Raw genomic sequence first — 16,635 nt, 5'->3', positions numbered from 1 at the left:
CTGACTTGTCCACTACTTCCCTTCGCGTAGACGCTTTGTTGGAGGTGGTGGTGTCTGCTATGTCTGTGACGATATCTAGCCAGATTATAACAGTGCAAGGGAGCGAGCAACAGTAGGGAACGCTAGCCCGCCGAACACTGAAAGGGTAATATGAAACTGCTCGTCGATCTTCTTTCGCAGACTCCAGTAGGGCTTCTGATGATGCGGGTGGCATCTTGAAACTTTTTCTTCTCTTCTCCCTGCACAGACTTTGGGACTATTGAACAAAAAAAACATAAAACCTTGAAACCAGGTACGACTAAGAATGTGGCGCGGGATAAAAGATCCCCCAGCCCTTCTGCGCAACTCTTCCGAACTCTGGAATCATGGTAACGGCGTATAACTCGGAGAGAAATATTCATCGACCGAAGCCCTGAATGACAACAGCCGGCAAAAGAAGAAAAAAAAAACAACCCTAGCCCGTTGCAACTCAACCGCGGTTTACGCTCAGTGAGGGTGGTTTGCTTGGCTTATGAGCATGAAAAAATTTCGTAGACGAAAAGAATCCGAAAAAAAAAAAGAAATCTCGTTTGTGGTTTGGTATGGGACCACAATTGGAAGCTACAGGCACAAAACAATCCTTTAGCTCCAAACCGTCGCCGTGGGTTCGTCCAGTTCTATTCCACAGAGGCATTTGGCGCAACAGGCAAGGCTTGCTTGAGTTTCCGCGAAGGGTCTTTTGGGATGCTGCGTCTGGAACGTATTTTATTTTTGTATTTTAGCCGCTACTTGAGCAACCAAACTCACCGTACCTTTCCTAGCACAAGCAGAAGTCAACAGTCCACAACAGTTTCCCGAAGGCAGCTTTTGAAGAATGTTTTTATTTTTGAATACTTGTATACCGGGGAATTTTGGAGAACCACCGGATTGGGTATTAACGTTCCAAAATATGCGGGGGAGGGACACCATCGCTCAAGGAAGGCCAGCGCAACAAAACCGGCACCGGTCCGAGTGGTGGCTCACCAAAACGCTCACCGATAAAAGAAGAAGATGTCGAAGTTTTGCTTCGTGCTTCACATTCCAAAACCCTCTGCTCAACTCACTTCACAGCGCTTTCGATCGAAGATCTCGGCACGGATCAGTATTTCGCCACCTTCCGCCTATTCCGAGGCTTCCCAAACGGTGCCGATGCTTTGGCCTTACAGAATCAATTCGTCGAGTAGTGTTCCCGCATGCGGACTGTTTGTAATGTTTGCTTGAGTGTAGTGTATAAATATTTATGTACGTTCCAAGAGCCACAGAGCCAAGCCGGTGCGAGGGTCTTACAGACGTGGGAACTCTTTCTCGTTGTTGGAGGCGATCGAGTTACCGAGGCGAGGTTGTGTCCTATCTGCCGGCATCTGGCACGGTAGGTTCGGTGTTTGGGCGCACTTCTGTCACTTGTTGATGGTGTTTGCATTTCAAGCTTTACTACACTGACTGGCTTAACATTTAGAGAAATACAAAAAAAAAATACATTTACTCAGCGCAAGTTTAGTTCGCAGATCTTTGTAATATTGTTTTAAAATCCAAATTAGGACTCAAGTGACCATATCTGGAAATGTATGGTAAGTAATGTCCCTCTAATTGAGAAAATTATGCCAAAGTCAAGAAACACACATCTAAACCCCGTTTAGCCGGGGTGTAGTAAATCAAAACATTAAATCCACATTTTATGACAAGCTAATAGAGAGCGTATGCTGTATTCAGTGCTCCTAAACAAAACCCACTAGGCATTTGTACCAATTCACATCCAACACCTCTTGACCATTCTAAAGCACCATCGCTCCGCGGTCACTGCAAGAGGGCGCGTCGTGTGTAGCGGGTGTAGTCTAACACGTCATTTCTAACGCTGAGCAAACGTCTCGCAGTCCCGAGGCAGATGTCGGGACGGAGCGCCACCTCGTACGATCGTTTATGGTGTAAGGTTTATGCTTATTTTTAAATCACACACCACCAACACATCGGACAGGGCGGTTTGTGGTTCCGAACGTGCGGCTGGTAGGGCGGCAGGGAGTTGGAGGAGTTGAAACATTATAAACAACGCTGTGAGAATTCAGTGACCGCAAGGAGACGCGGCACTGCTCGCAAGCAAATTCCCATCCATCGAGACACCCAGGGCTCAATGGCTCCCATTTGAGCAGATGGGATAATATGCCGCGCGCATTGTCGCCTGTATGCTGGCGGTTGAGCTCCCAAATGAAACAGAGGGAGAAAGCAACAGCGTATCCAGGTTTGTTAACTGAGCATGGAATTGGCGTTGATATTGACGTTGGGGGAGTAAACATCCCGCACGCCGCAGGATATAAGCCTTCTCAACAATATACGCGCAGGGCGGGCGCCGGGGACGCGGTGAGCCCAGAAGGAAGGTTAATTGATAGCAATAGAGGACTCAATTGATGGTGGTAGCTTCACTTGATGACGCCCGCACTACCGCGCGTAGTGGGAGCCCTTAAACATTGCGCGTTCACCGCCGCCACTTTTGCTCTTCCCTTCCGCACATACGAGAGCATCAACGTCACCATCCAAAGTGAACATGTCAATTGAAATCTGGAACTGGCTACTGTACCCTGGTAATGTCTGAGATTTTCTGCGTCGAGATCATATTAATATCAATTAACAGATAAGACGGGCGGGTGATGATATTTCCGCACGGCACCGAATTATGATTGAATTAGTCACTCGTCGTCGCTGAGTGCGCCCCCTCACGTTCGTGATATCGCAGCTGGAGGCTCACCGATCTGGGCACAATTTGTTTCTTTTGTGATAGTACCTGCATCTATCGATGGACGCCCTTTTTGTTGTGATTTTAGATTATATTGAGCTGTGTTTTTGACCTTACCCGATGAGAGACATTCGTATTGGGGATTTAAAATATCAGCAAAACCTTCTAATCCATCCATTAATTGTTGTTTTGTTTTGAACGCTTTTTTTACATACCTGGAAAGAAATTAAAACAAAAAAGAGTAAGTGCTTGTGAACTTTCAAGTATATTTCAAATTATTTTCATTAATATTATCTGGTCAATATTATAAGCAATACGGCCGAAGCCGTTATTTCTGAATAAAAAAAAATTGGTCAAAATTTGATTCAGAAGTAGTTTGTTTATGTTTATGTTTATGTCTAACAACAAAAGACGTCCTTGTAAACACTCAGACATGTCTAATGATGATATCCTGAGGTAAAAGTTGATATTGGATGTGCGAGTTTTATTTTTGTTCAACTGTTTCGAAACCCTGCGCCCGTTTCAGACACCGTAAAACTGCTTTACGACAGTCCGTGCCACCTTTTCGGTTTCGTCATTTGTGCGTCTTTTGGCGTTTCCCAAAAGGAAATATACGTTTTCCCTGCCTGGAGGAGAGCATCGATAATTGGCACATTCTTCTTCTATTCATACTTATTGTAGCGATTAAAATAATGTAGCTCTTATACAAGACTGTACGTTATCTGTTAGAGTAGATTTTGGACGGATGTGCTGTTTTTTGGAGTACCAGCACTAGACGTGTGAAACCTGTTAGCTTATTTTCGCGGCGAGGGTGGTTTGTTGTTGTGCTGATGCCTCTTTACCATCCTTGAACAGCAGCCCCAAACAGTTGGTTTGGGATGTTTGGCAAGTGGAGTTTGTTTTAATATTTACGTGCTTCAACGTCAACCTTTTGTTGTGTTATTTTTTCCACCACCCCTAATTTCAACTCCCTCATCTCATTTTGAAAACAAAAAGAAAAGGCACACAACAACAAAAAAACGATCCGGAATCTGTCTGCGTGAGAAAAGTTACAAACGAGACTCGTGAAATTCAACCTGCCTAAGTGCCCAAAAGTTAAAAAAGCAAGCAAGCAAGAAAACACACACTCGCACACCAGCAGCATACCCGGTCACCGCGAATGCGTATGTTTTTAATTGTTTAACGATGCAGCTTAACCTTCGTCAACCGCTAAAGGAAGCACTTCTCACCGGGTGGCACACGGGACACAATTAAATTAACGTACGCTTGTTTTATCTGAGCCTTTCTTTTGATTTTCGTTCGCATATTGCTCAATATTGGGGGATACCTTGGTTGTGCTTCCAATTTGCGTATCCACACTCGTGCATGTCATTGCTGAGGCGGGGATTGTGTTGCATTTTCCCAAGCTCATCGACGGATACATTTTTGTCTTGGAGTTTAAGATTCACGTAATCGGTTCAAAACTTACCCGGGACAAAAAAGAGAGGGCCACACCATCATCAAAACCTTGGGCTTAATCTCGTCCAAAGGCGCCACCACTAGAGTGGACACATTTCGACACTTTCTTCAAATTAATTGAATTAAGACATCATACAGATCCTTAAGGGGATCATAAAATTAAAACAAAATAACAAACCCAACAGTCTCTCCCGTTCAAGTGGATCGCCATGATACTCTTCCTACCGCACTAAATCGATACGATCGGCGTTGATCGAAACGATGGCGCTAATAGAAGGCTTCAGCGCCGCACGGTTGGCGAACGGAAATGACATTAAAATTCGTCCACAAACATTTCCAATCGAAAACAACCGATCTGAGCAGAACGTATATTATACCGCTTTTGTAACGATCAAGATAAGAATCAGACCGTTGGTTCAACGCAGCCCTGCCGCCACACAACCACTGCATCCTTCTTGTTCAACATCTTTTACTCCTTCTCCGCCTCCACAAGAAGATCGGAGGCGAAAAATGTATCATAAAAAAGTTCTCATTCCATACGACATCCACCCTGAACGTTACTATCTGTCTCACGGGCCCATACAAACGTCTTTCGGACTCTCTCCCACAGCCTAGCACCCCTTCCGCACGTACTGAAACAAAATGAGAAAGAAACGGAGCAAATAATCAAGAAATTAAATTTTAACTCCAGTGTCGCTCACCAACCCGGTCGGTGGACCCAATGAAGGAAACAAATAAAACAAAACCACAGCAAGTCACAAAATGAAGCATTGGATGTATCAAGCGACAGGCGAATTGAAGCGACAACCCCGGGGGAGCGAAGGGGAGAGCCTTTTTTCCAAGGCCCAAGATCCCCCGGTGTGGTCGACCTGGAGACCCGGAGACCCGGCCGCTTCGGTTCGGCCAACAGATACATTTTATTGCCTCGGATAAGCAGCAAGCGGCATAACTTCTTCATGCCAACAACGACTCGACGAATCCTCCCGCAAGATTGGAAGCCGGTCCCTCCAAGGGGAGGCGGTTGAGAGGACTTCCTTGTCGTCGTCCATGGGAACTCCTCCAATTTTGGGTTACGGCAGCATATGATCTTACGCCTTATCCGCCCGGTCCCGCCATAACCGCTTTTGAGGAACTGCTCCAGATGAAACCGAGATGAAAAACGTACATAAATTTTCGGAGTGCCTGCCCGCTGCAGCACGAAAGAGCGCGCGGAAAGAGCTGGTGGATAGAACACACACTCATATCCAAACGATATTGAACCGGCACCGCCACAGCCTGACCACCATAGCCACGGTGACTACAAATCTTGGTCGCTTATCGGCCCACAATCTCTCTACATCGTTTGGCCGATGGGGAGTTACTTAGGCTCGCCGCGGGTGCCTGGCTGGTTTACTTGCACTTGGAAGAGTTTTTTGTTGATGTTGTTTTTAACTGCTCGTGTTGGGGAGTTTCAGGGAGTCTCAAGTAATTTGGATATCGCAGGATTTCCCGCTGTTTCCGAAACGTTGGCAGCGCAAAGATACGAACAACGTCGGGTGTCTGGTTCTACATGCTGTATGGATTGTTAATTAAATTTCATCGAACAACTCTGGAAAAGGACAAATTCTGAACAATGTATTTAGTTCTAATCCACCCGCCGAAGACTCTAAATACTCCAAAAGCATACTGTCACAGTAGAAGGTCACTGTGCAAAGGTTGACCTAACGAAAAAGCCAACCACACACGCCACCGATTTGGCCACAGTTACTCCAAATGGAAGGTGTAAACGTACACCTCTAGCACACATCTGGGAATGTGCTAGCATAAGCGTGAAAGCGTGTGTATACCATTATCATTATTAATCAAACAAAAGCACTTTACACTGACGCACGGAGGCAAATACCGCAAACCACCGGCAGCTGCGAGCAAATTGGGTCCCCCGAAAAACAAAAACCAAAACTTCAATGATCAATCTTCTGTCTAGGCCGGCCTTCTGGTTGTGGTCAGCTAATGAGATCGAGCGGAACACGATCAACACTGACCTGATGATCGTTTCAGCCACCGATACAGTAAAAGAGTCTAGCGTACTTCTCTCTTGTGGCTGGGGAGGCCAGATGAAAAAGGCAGTGCCGCCAATGCTGCTAGCGCCTGGGCATCGTACGCAAACGTACCGCAATGTTCGGAGACCCTTAAAAGTCCTGCACTGTTGAACCCCGTTCCTTTCATTAATGTTTTACAGGCGATCCCAACATGATAGATTAGGTGTACCCTATTAGTGAACCTTGGAAGCATGTGTCCACGATCATCTTGGTTCCAACTATAGAAGGGATTTTTTGTTGGTGTCTGCGGGCCGATGGTTTCTTGGGGAATAAGGCCGAGGGACACAAATCGAGCTATTTGCTGCCGAATTGCGAACGTCCCCAAACCGCAGTACCCTGCCACGGTTAATTTTCTCCCGCCCGCGTGTAACGAGCTGAGGGACAATCGTTTGACAGTAGTACCATTTTTTTCTTCTTCTGGTTCGCTTCGTAATACAACCCGAATAATCCTGCGCCATTAGTGCACGAACGGAGCGCGATTTGGGCTCGCGTTTTCTCCCCATCGGAATCATCTTGTCCTTTTTGTGCATTTTCGTTTGTCTCCGGCCTCACTTAAGGCCTCGATCTGTCAAATTTATCATTTTAATATTCATCTACCAGGGAGGTTTTTCGGGTGATTTGTGTGGTGCGCCTTTTTGTTCTCACCCCCAACAAGATTGCTCGCCCGGCGACGGAGGAACGAGAAGGGGTCTCTCGGCCAAAACATGCGTGATCTCCTGCCTGTACTTGCGTCTACCAGGAGGCTGCACACGAGATACACACGGGCTGCTTTTGGAAAGTGTTACACTCATAGCGGAGCGAACTTGTGCCGTGATACTGTTGCTTGGACATTGCGCTAATTTGTACTCCACGATGGGGTGGAGCAGAGTGTGTGTGTGTGTGTTTGTGAACCGTAGCATAAAGGGAGGGAACACGACGACAGTTCGGTTTTCTAATCCATCGAAGATCGAGACGCCAGTCCACAGTGACCTGCCCGGGTGAATGGTAATTGGCCCGGGGTGGCTCACACCGTAAAACAAAAGCGGACGACGTGTGTCGTGATCGCGGAGTGATCGAAGGGCAACATGGGTCTGCTGTTTGGCAGGTGGTAGCATTCCACAGGACTCCTCGCATGGTACATACACACACACACATACACAGACACACAAGCACACACTGCGGGAATTCCAATCGTATTCGTCAATCGTATCGGCGGAACAGGTTGATCGACATCGCTCGTATCCAAAAATGATTCCAATAGTATGCCCACTGCAGGAGCTCTAACCGTGATCGAGACGGTGTGAATTAAATATTTGTTTTAACGCCGCACACCCGCAGCTACCCGAAGTGGAGCAAATGATTGGGGAGAGAATATCTCGCCCGCCATGTAGCAGCAGCGGCAGCAGCAGCATCATGTTGCCGGGGGTACGTTGGGATGTTTTTCCGTTTCTAATAATTTTGCTTCGGGGAACCTTCGGGGCAGTCGAGATCGCGCACCTTGTCAAGGGTGTTTGTGTTCGCGGAGGTCCCCACGGGAGGAGATAATGAAAGATTCATCAAGAATGCTTCCAACCGTGAAGGAGCCAAACTGTAGGCGTGTTTTTGGAATCTGCACGCAAGCGACGCAGGCCACCGTTGAGGCCGTGATAATTTGTGCCAAAAAATCGCACGTAATGAAACACAAATGAGCAAGAGCGGTGGCAGGAGCGGGAAAAATGGAGACGTAAATATGAACAGCAGTCAACCACCAACCCACAAATGAGGTGGCGCGCACGTGAGCCATGATGGTGGTGGTGAACATACTTTTTGGGGATGATGCCAATACAAGTGGGAGTCCCTATTTTAGAAAGAAAAAAAAAATCCACCGAAAGGAGGAGCCGAATCGAGTACGCAAACGCGGCCGACCAAAATTGGGAGACACATGTTTCATTTTTCTTTTCCAAAATGAGATCAGTTTTGTATCGAAAAAAATAAATAAACAGATAATACCGCAAGACATAATGCGATACACTTATTAAGAGTGAAATTTAACACATAACGCTTCCATTTGTTTTTAATTCTTACCATAATTGCAGTCTGAACAGAGGAACTAATATGTTCGAATATAACGGTTTCATTTCATGTATTTTATAATTGATACAAAATGTATCCACATTATTAAATTATACCTATATTTGTCTTCGTAAAGGTTGCTCTTACAGAAAGGCCGGCCTTTTTGTCAAACGAAACAAAGTCATACGCGAGTCGACGAAACAAAGTGGACTTGCGGGTAACGGAAGTAAATTGCAACGCAGCCGATTTTGTACTTGTCAACAAGCACATGAACGGGAACCACGGATGTTTTGTGTGTGTTTTTTTCAATTGGTTACGCAAACCGATGCACGTATTTATGAATGAATTTCTTGCCGTTTATTGGTACTTGCTTGTTGCCTGATGAACGACCAAAGAAGGGCGAAACGAAACAACATAATGTAGAACTAACTAATGCATGCCTTTTATAGCAGTCAAAAAGAATGCAGAATAGCAAAATAGCTTCTGATAGGAAAAGTTTGTAAGTCATATTGAATCTTATTTTAATGAGTAAAGATGCTACCTTCTAGATTAGAAAGTTAAACAATGATAGGAAATTCGACGATAAACCATGCATGGAACCATTAGGAGGAGTAAATATGATAAAACAGTTGCACTCCATTTCAAACGCACCGTTAAGCCTTAGAAAAAGTGGATTAGGGTGCAATCGGAGTGTTAAACATTGGCCAAGGACACGCACACGCATCAACTCCAGCAGACATCAGACACCAGACGACTCTGCACAAACACCACCAAGTCAAAACAAAGCCTAACTAACGTAATGTTTAGGAAAAAAGGCGTCACTCTTTGCTTCACAGTGCAGACGCTTTTCAAAACCGTTCTGAAATGGTTTGAAAATAAGGAATAGAAAACAGTAACTAAAGCAAGATTTCTCCAGATGCATAGGGCCTGCATGGGCAGGACCGGGCCCAAGTAGGTATCGCCACTGTGGCACGGTTTCTAGACGTGCTGAAATGAATGTTTTCTCAAAGACCTTGCCCAAGCCTGCTATCTCAAGGTTTTTTTTGTAATATTATGCTAAACGTTTTATTTTACGTTTTAAATGCACATACACCACGCTAACCTATCCTGGCTGATGACCCGGATACACGGTGTGGCGTAGTTTTGCCTAATCCTTAACGTTTATTAGCTTGCGTCCATATTGTTTCCCTAATATTTCCGTTTTTTTGGATACTCCGTTTAGTTTGGCCAGCTTTCGGGAGTACCTTTCGCGACTAAGGTCGCGGCGTTCCACTAGCGATTCCGCTTTCCTTTTAATGTCTTTCCATTCTCCCAGCCCCACAAACATGTGAGCGTGGGCCCATAGGTCTTCCCGGTCTTTCATGCGCGATTGTAGCTCATACATTTTCATATGCTTATTTCCAATGCAAACGCGCGTGTGCGCATCGGTTGCCTGCACCGCCGACGCACCAACGTCGTTCTCAAAGAACGGCGTCCCGCACACGGCTTGTGCTGACAGGGCGATCTCGCCGTCGCTGCCGCCACTGCCTTGCGTTACGGCCCCGCCGGGACTCTCACGGGAGGGATGCAACACCTTCTGCGCCAGGGAGGACCTCGCCGGTGACCTCGGCAAGCGGGCGATTTCTTCGCGCTGACCTGTGCCGACTGCGGGTCAGACGCGACAGCGAGTCATTTCGTTGGTCGACTTAATCGATCGTTGGCGCGCGGGGTGCTGCATAATCAATGGATGATTTAATCGGTCAGCGCAGAGAAGATAATGGTCGAATGTCTTCTGTTTTGCGGCCAAAAGCCCGAAAAATAAGGCCTTATTGCATCGAACTCTAAACGTCAAACTATTTACATGTTTGCAATAACATCCTTCATAACCATGAGGTTTCTACTAAGTGACATTACTTTCATTTGATGCTTTATAGTGGTAAAACTGATTACTTTACCTTTTTGGCCATTCGTTGTTTTTTTTTTCTCTTACGCGACCCCACTGCTTTGCATAAAGCGATGAAAATGCTTATCGTGCGAGAAATTGCCCATAAGGGGAGGTAATTTCTGCACAATTGCCGGTAGCGAATGAATGGGGCGCACAATCGGGGTACACCCCGGGAAGCGTAATGCATGCATAGTGGCAAGTTTTGCGTTGACTTACTTTTTCTGCACCATCAACAGGAAAATTCTACACCACCCACTGCACCCACGGGGATGGGGTGAGTTATTTTTGATCATTTTTCAACAGTTGAGCTAACTGCCACCTTTTGTGTACAAATGTATGTGAGTGTATGATGGAGTTTGCGTTTTGTGTTTTTTTTTTAATGACTAGTAATAGAACCTCCATTCAAGCTGGACATGGGAAAAACAATTTCTTAAAACAGTTCCTAATAAGCACAGTCGCACATGTTTAACCTGAGATGCCCAAACACTTCGCAATGAGGCTCGCACTTAATATGTGGAGAGATCCTCGAGGTGGAATTTAATTTCGCACTTGGCGTGGTGATTCGTTGTAAAAACTGTTTGTTGCCCCTTCTCACTCCCCAATCAGAAACACACATGCACACACACACTTCCATACGCTCACTCACACAACGAAGGATTTGTGTTTCTGTTACGCAGCTCCCGATTAGCGATGGATTTATGCACGCAATGGAAAATAATACGAGAGCAACAAAAAAAACATGAACCCTTCTCTGTCATTGTTTGAGGGAGTGACCACACGAAACGCTATAACTAGAACATTACACGCCTTTCCCGTCGCTTCCTGAGTCCTTTCCTGAGACCACGTGAACCCCGTTTGGGCAGAAGTTAAAGGGCAGTGCTTGGGAAGCGGGAGAGTGCACAGTGTCCTTCTTGGTGGAAGTAATTTGAATGTGATGTAATCGCTTACATGCAGAAGCAACAGCTTGTACTGGGCAGGACCTGGAGGAGCTTTGAAAATGGCGTATTACGAAGGCGGTTATGCTTTGGCGCACCATTCCGTGGGGTTTACATTTGCATACAGCAAATTGGGGGAGACGGAGACGGAGGGTGAGCAATGTGCTCCGCTTTTTATCGTTTTGTTTTTGTGATGTTTTCTTTGGTTATCAAGTGATGTCGTCCATGTCCGCGTGTCCCCTGGTATGCTGGGCAAATTGGGAATGTGCGGTGGGATGAGCAAGCGCAGCAGTAGGCAAGACCAACGCAATGATTAATGCGCATAAAATATGTGTCACTCGTAACACGTTTATTTGGCCGGCCTCGTGCTTAACGGCCATTTTGCAAGCTCGAGAGTGTAACATATTCGGCATGTTCTATTCATAATGCGCTCATGTCGTTGGTAAAGTTCGAGCGAACATTATCAGCGAAGCATTTCCATCGTGAGGTGTGGTGTGCTGCTTTTTAACGTGCTGTAACACTCGTGTTATGATGCATCGATCTTACCACATGATTTTGTGTTATATTGTGATAAATAAGCTTTATTGTAGAAACGCCATGTCAATGGCACCACGTGTAAGTTTAAAGGTTTTAGAAGCATCGTAGAGCTCATACACGCTCATTTTAATAATCTTTGTGAGTTGGTTTTCCTCCATTTCTATCCACTGCGCAACATCTGGTGGGAAATGAGGCACGGGGTACACTTTCGGAACTCCCGCTGAGCGCAAAAAAAAAAAATGTCATCACTACCACTACACATATTAATCGCTCCTTGAGCCACAACAAAAAATCTTGACCACCGCGACCACATGTGGGATTTTGAAAGTAGCGACGAGTCCATTTCCGGTTCCACATTTGAGTGTCGGGGCAGTTTCTGTTTTTTTATATCTAGCCGGCAGTAACTATTAATAAATAAACCCTGGTCAACTTGTGCGGTGGTGAAATGCAAATAACAAATTTCCAGTAAAATGGGAATAATTATTCAAATTGATACAATTAGAAGCACAGTTTCGATGAAGACCAAGCGTTTTCGGTACAAATTCAGAATATTTATTCTCCAAAAAGTTGAACACTGAAATGTGCACATCAGCATGCTGTCGGCGAGCCGTCCCATCGATCTCATTATGGTGACGGTTTGACTATTTCAACCTTATGATTTTCTTTTTTATTGCCCCAATGTCTTAAATGGTCCACCCCACACACACACACACACACATACAGACTAGGGGCATGTGGGACAACAGGCGCGACATGCTTACATCCTCCGGAAACGATAACAATTTATCAATCCGCCTTTGGTCTCTCGTATGGTCCTCGTCTTTTTTTCCTCACTCTCCACCATCCGACAAAGCTGATGGAATCAAAGAGACAATGCGCGCTTCAGCATAGATTTTTTGAGGTACGACGATGATGATTGCCATCGCGCGTGGATAGGACAGTGTGGGGCAAGGGGAACACCTTCAACATATCTCACTCCCGCATCCGCCCCAAAAAAGGCCATTTTCTTGCGGTCGCGCGCTGGAGATTGCAATCCATCGTGCGACCGTGTGTGTGTGTGTGTTTGCGTCTTTTGTGATTTTCGTCCATTCCCACATCCCGTCGACCCCGACACTCTTTTGATGACAGAATCGCGCGCGCACACACCGCGCTAAACTCCACCATATAACATATTTTAATGGCCGGTGTCTCCGCCAATCGGCGGGCGGACTGGCGGGCGTTACCGGGGCTGGAGGGAATCGGTGACATTTTGGGGTGATGCTCGCGGGCGTTACCCCACCCGTGGGATAATTTTCTCCAACCATTTGTGTGTGTGTATGTGTCCGAATCTGGCTCGGTTGAAGAAAAAGGGGAAACGATAAGGTGGACGACGACACTGCACTGCCGCCCGGGTATGGGATGCTGCTGCTCCAGGCGTAATCAGCGTCACTTCCTGTCCTGGGTGTTGAGGCGGCAAGAAGAGAGACACCGAAAAAAGGGCACCTTAAGAGGCTGGCCGACCGGCAGCATCAATTTCGTAAGATTAACACCAGGCGCGGGAAGGGCGCGATCCGGACAGCGCGCCACAGCGAAACAGGCTCAATGAAAACAACGCGCGCGCCGAAGTTAATGAAGTTAGGCAAATGTTCAGCATAAAATATGCACGAAAGCAAAACATTCCCGAGCAGAAACTGAAGCAGAAACACACAAAAGTAAATGGACAACGAAAATGGGGTTTCAGGTCCGGCAATCCCGGGATCTTCCCACGCCGTCGGAATGAACGAGGATCGCGCTAAAGGAAAGGCTCGGCCGCGCAACCGCAAGCTGCAGAAAGGGAGGAAGGATCTTTTTATAAGCCCTTCCTGCTCGTCTGTGGCGCTCAATGGGCGGGTGGTGGTTGGTTTTTGAGTTGAAGCACCCTTTGGATGGTACTTCGTGGTCGAACTCCAACGGTTGTTCGACTCTTTGCGGGAGGCGATCCTCTAATACAATTTAGAGCTTCTTTTTATGTGTGTCCATCAAGGGGAAAAAACACAATTTCAGACAGTACAGTCTCGTTAGCCGGCGGCATTCGATGATTTGTAGTGCGAAAAAAGTTACACTTTGAACTCGACCATCTGCTCCGTCGTTGCGTCGTTTCTGTGTGTTGTCGTTGATGTCGGCAACAAGATGTGTCGTTCAGAGCCCCCCCCTCCCCTTTGAAACCGTGAATGATCCAGATGGGGATCCACCCAAATTGATCCACTTCCACTTACCATGCATGGGGTTGAATTTATATCTTCCGCTCTGGATGTTGGGCGATGTTTGAAGTTATTTTGCGATTATGATGGTGATGAGGCGTAGCTGCTCCTCCAAGGATCACCAAAATCTTGCGTCGTGGTTTGGAAGGGTGTCTTGTTACCACACGACAATTTTAGGCACACACACACCTTGACGAATAAACAATGCACTTACTTTACCCATTAACACAACGGAAGAAAACCTTTTCGTCACCTAGACGACACACAGCAAGTAAGCTTTGATTACTGGGGTTGCGCGTTGTTTGGATTCTCGCACTCAATAATTATTTCGTTTTCTCTTCGCACTACACTTTTTTTATGTTGATCGGTTGCCCGTTTGCAAATCTCACATTGGAAACACGCCCGACCTGGACCTGTGACACATTCGAGCAAGATCTTAGCAGACCACACAACTCAAGCACAACTTTTTTTTTTCTGTTGTCACCGTATTTTAAAAAGCAACCAAGTTTACCAACGGGAAGCGATATTGACGACACGTTTTACCGACCAATTCCACACAGGCAAAGGCTCCTCTATCATCTGGCACGGGACAAAACACGCACAAACCGCGAAACGCGCGACCACACACACCACGGGAAGAGCGGCTTTGAGCAATCACCCCCACGACAAACATACACCGTTGCTGGCGTAGCCGCGGTCAAGATGTGTTTCGATTGGGTGGGGATGGGTTTTTTTTTTTACACAGCTGTCATGACGTCGTGTCCTGCCGTTATAGGCGCGTTATACAGGGCAGGGATGGAGATAGAAGGAATCGGATGGATCTTTTGCGGGTGTAGATTTTGCGTTTTTTTCTTTTTTGCTGCTAATAAACATACACGCTCACACATACGCACACACACACACACAGCGAGTCCGATACTGCACACTGATGGACGCAATGGATGTTACGGGGTTGCAATTGGAATCTGACGCGGCTGCACGTGGAAATATGATCGCGGTCCTGGCCGCAGCGATTTCACACGATCACACACACTAGCAACACTTTTTTTACGAAGCTTGGCACAGTTTCGTCCAGATAGATCTCAGCGATTGCTGCGATGGCATGAATGAAATCCTTCGCACAGCTGTTTGCAGGACTATCGTCCACAATCGTTGCACTTTTCAGGGAAAGACGTATTTTCTCTTCTTTTTTCTTTCACTACACACTACACAGATCACAGCTTGTTTTAACTCCCTCGAAAGCTCGAACGAGAGTAAGTGAGTTGGTTTCCTAGCCTAGTGTATCCGGAATATCTTAGCAATAACACCACTAGCTTGCGTGTGCGCTGAACTATCGCCCTGGCCGGCACACTACACAAAAGCGCGCGAACATAAAGCAGGGACAGGATATAATTTCTCCGGGGTATAATAACGATTGCGCGCCTACTACTACAACACACTAGTATGTTTTCATCTAATATTCGCTCATCTACAACACTGAAAGCAGGTTCCCGTTTCTAAAAACCCCGCAAAACGAAAAACATGTCGCCTACTGCGCTAGACTACCGAAACGAACTTAGCGTGGAAACGGGAACACGACGCACGTCCGCACGCTCGAAAGGTAAACGAAGAACGATTGATGCGAAGGGAAAATCAGCCTCAGCGTGCGATTTGCTTGAAATCGTCCGCCATGCTATCTGCTTTCTTGCGCAAGCGAGACAACTAGCTGCTTCGAGCAGTGCCGGCCCGCTCGCGCTCCGTAGTCACCGGTTCGCTTCTCCTGTTCTGGCGCGTGTGAGCGCGGTCCAACGCGCGCATGGTGTCTCTATCTTCCGCACGCTGTCGCTCTCGCTCACGTATCCGAACGCATGCCGAAGCCCACACGCGCCGCCAACACACGCACACAGACAGCCGGCGACAGCGTTAGCCGGCATTGCATACGGCTTTGTTTTTGTTTTGTTTCTGCTGTTTCTGATGATTCCAGACCACGCGCTTTTGCGTATCTACACGTTGGTTGAGGAGCGCGCGGGCCAACTCTAGGGGGAAACAAATGTTCCAAAAGACAGGGCAAATCACGTTTTAGAACCACGAAAGTCGCGCTTTTACTTAGCTATTGAGAGCGCGGGTCTTAGAGAAATACGCTTCCACCTCCCATTCTAATGCCACCCCAAAAGGGAGGGAAAAGCCGTTTGTTCCAATCTGGCCGTGTATAATCAAAGAGACAAGACAGCGGTACCGTAGAAATTGGCGCCCTTTGTTACGGACCGGTTTTTCCGGATCTTCAACCCTCTGCCAGGAGGGCACAGGATCAGTCCAAGGAATCGGCCCTCTACCCCTTCGCCGCCAGCGCTATCTAGGCGGAAATTGCGCACTTTTCATCCTTCCTGTCCCGATGCTGTTCGTGCCGTACCGTGCACCCCTCCTAGTCACGTTTGGCTTCCGTTGGTAAGATTTCTTTTCTTTTGCTTCTACTCTTCCCCCTATCCTTGCGATATTCTCGTTTTTTACCGTTTTCATCCCTACGCCGCCGTCTTAAGGACCTCTAGGCGTTAAAAAGCTGAGGTACGACGACGAGAGGCTAGATCCTTATTTTTTGTTTCCCCTGTGTGCATTTTGTTTCCCCTGTGCGCGCCGAGAGGCCTTCACGGGACGGTGAGGATGATAATGATGCTTTGGCTTTTCAGAGGGACCCAAGTAGTTGGCCCAGCTGCTGGTTTAGCACATCTTCCAG

At 46.9% G+C, this 16,635-nt stretch overlaps 1 protein-coding gene across 1 annotated transcript in view; it reads right to left on the bottom strand.

The window, feature by feature from the left end:
- Nucleotides 1-15,519, bottom strand: part of LOC120902275 (zinc finger protein 263-like) — a 74,923-nt gene extending 59,404 nt beyond the window's left edge. The window contains exon 1 of the mRNA XM_040310886.1: nt 13,941-15,519. Coding sequence (XP_040166820.1) covers nt 13,941-13,943 — 3 coding nt within the window. The 5' untranslated portion in view covers nt 13,944-15,519. The remainder of the gene's footprint in view (nt 1-13,940) is intronic.
- Nucleotides 15,520-16,635: the final 1,116 nt, after the last annotated feature.

Source organism: Anopheles arabiensis, chromosome 3, assembly GCF_016920715.1.
Source record: "Anopheles arabiensis isolate DONGOLA chromosome 3, AaraD3, whole genome shotgun sequence".
In the NCBI taxonomy this organism is placed as follows: domain Eukaryota; kingdom Metazoa; phylum Arthropoda; class Insecta; order Diptera; family Culicidae; genus Anopheles; species Anopheles arabiensis.
This window is presented reverse-complemented; position numbering and strand designations above follow the sequence as displayed.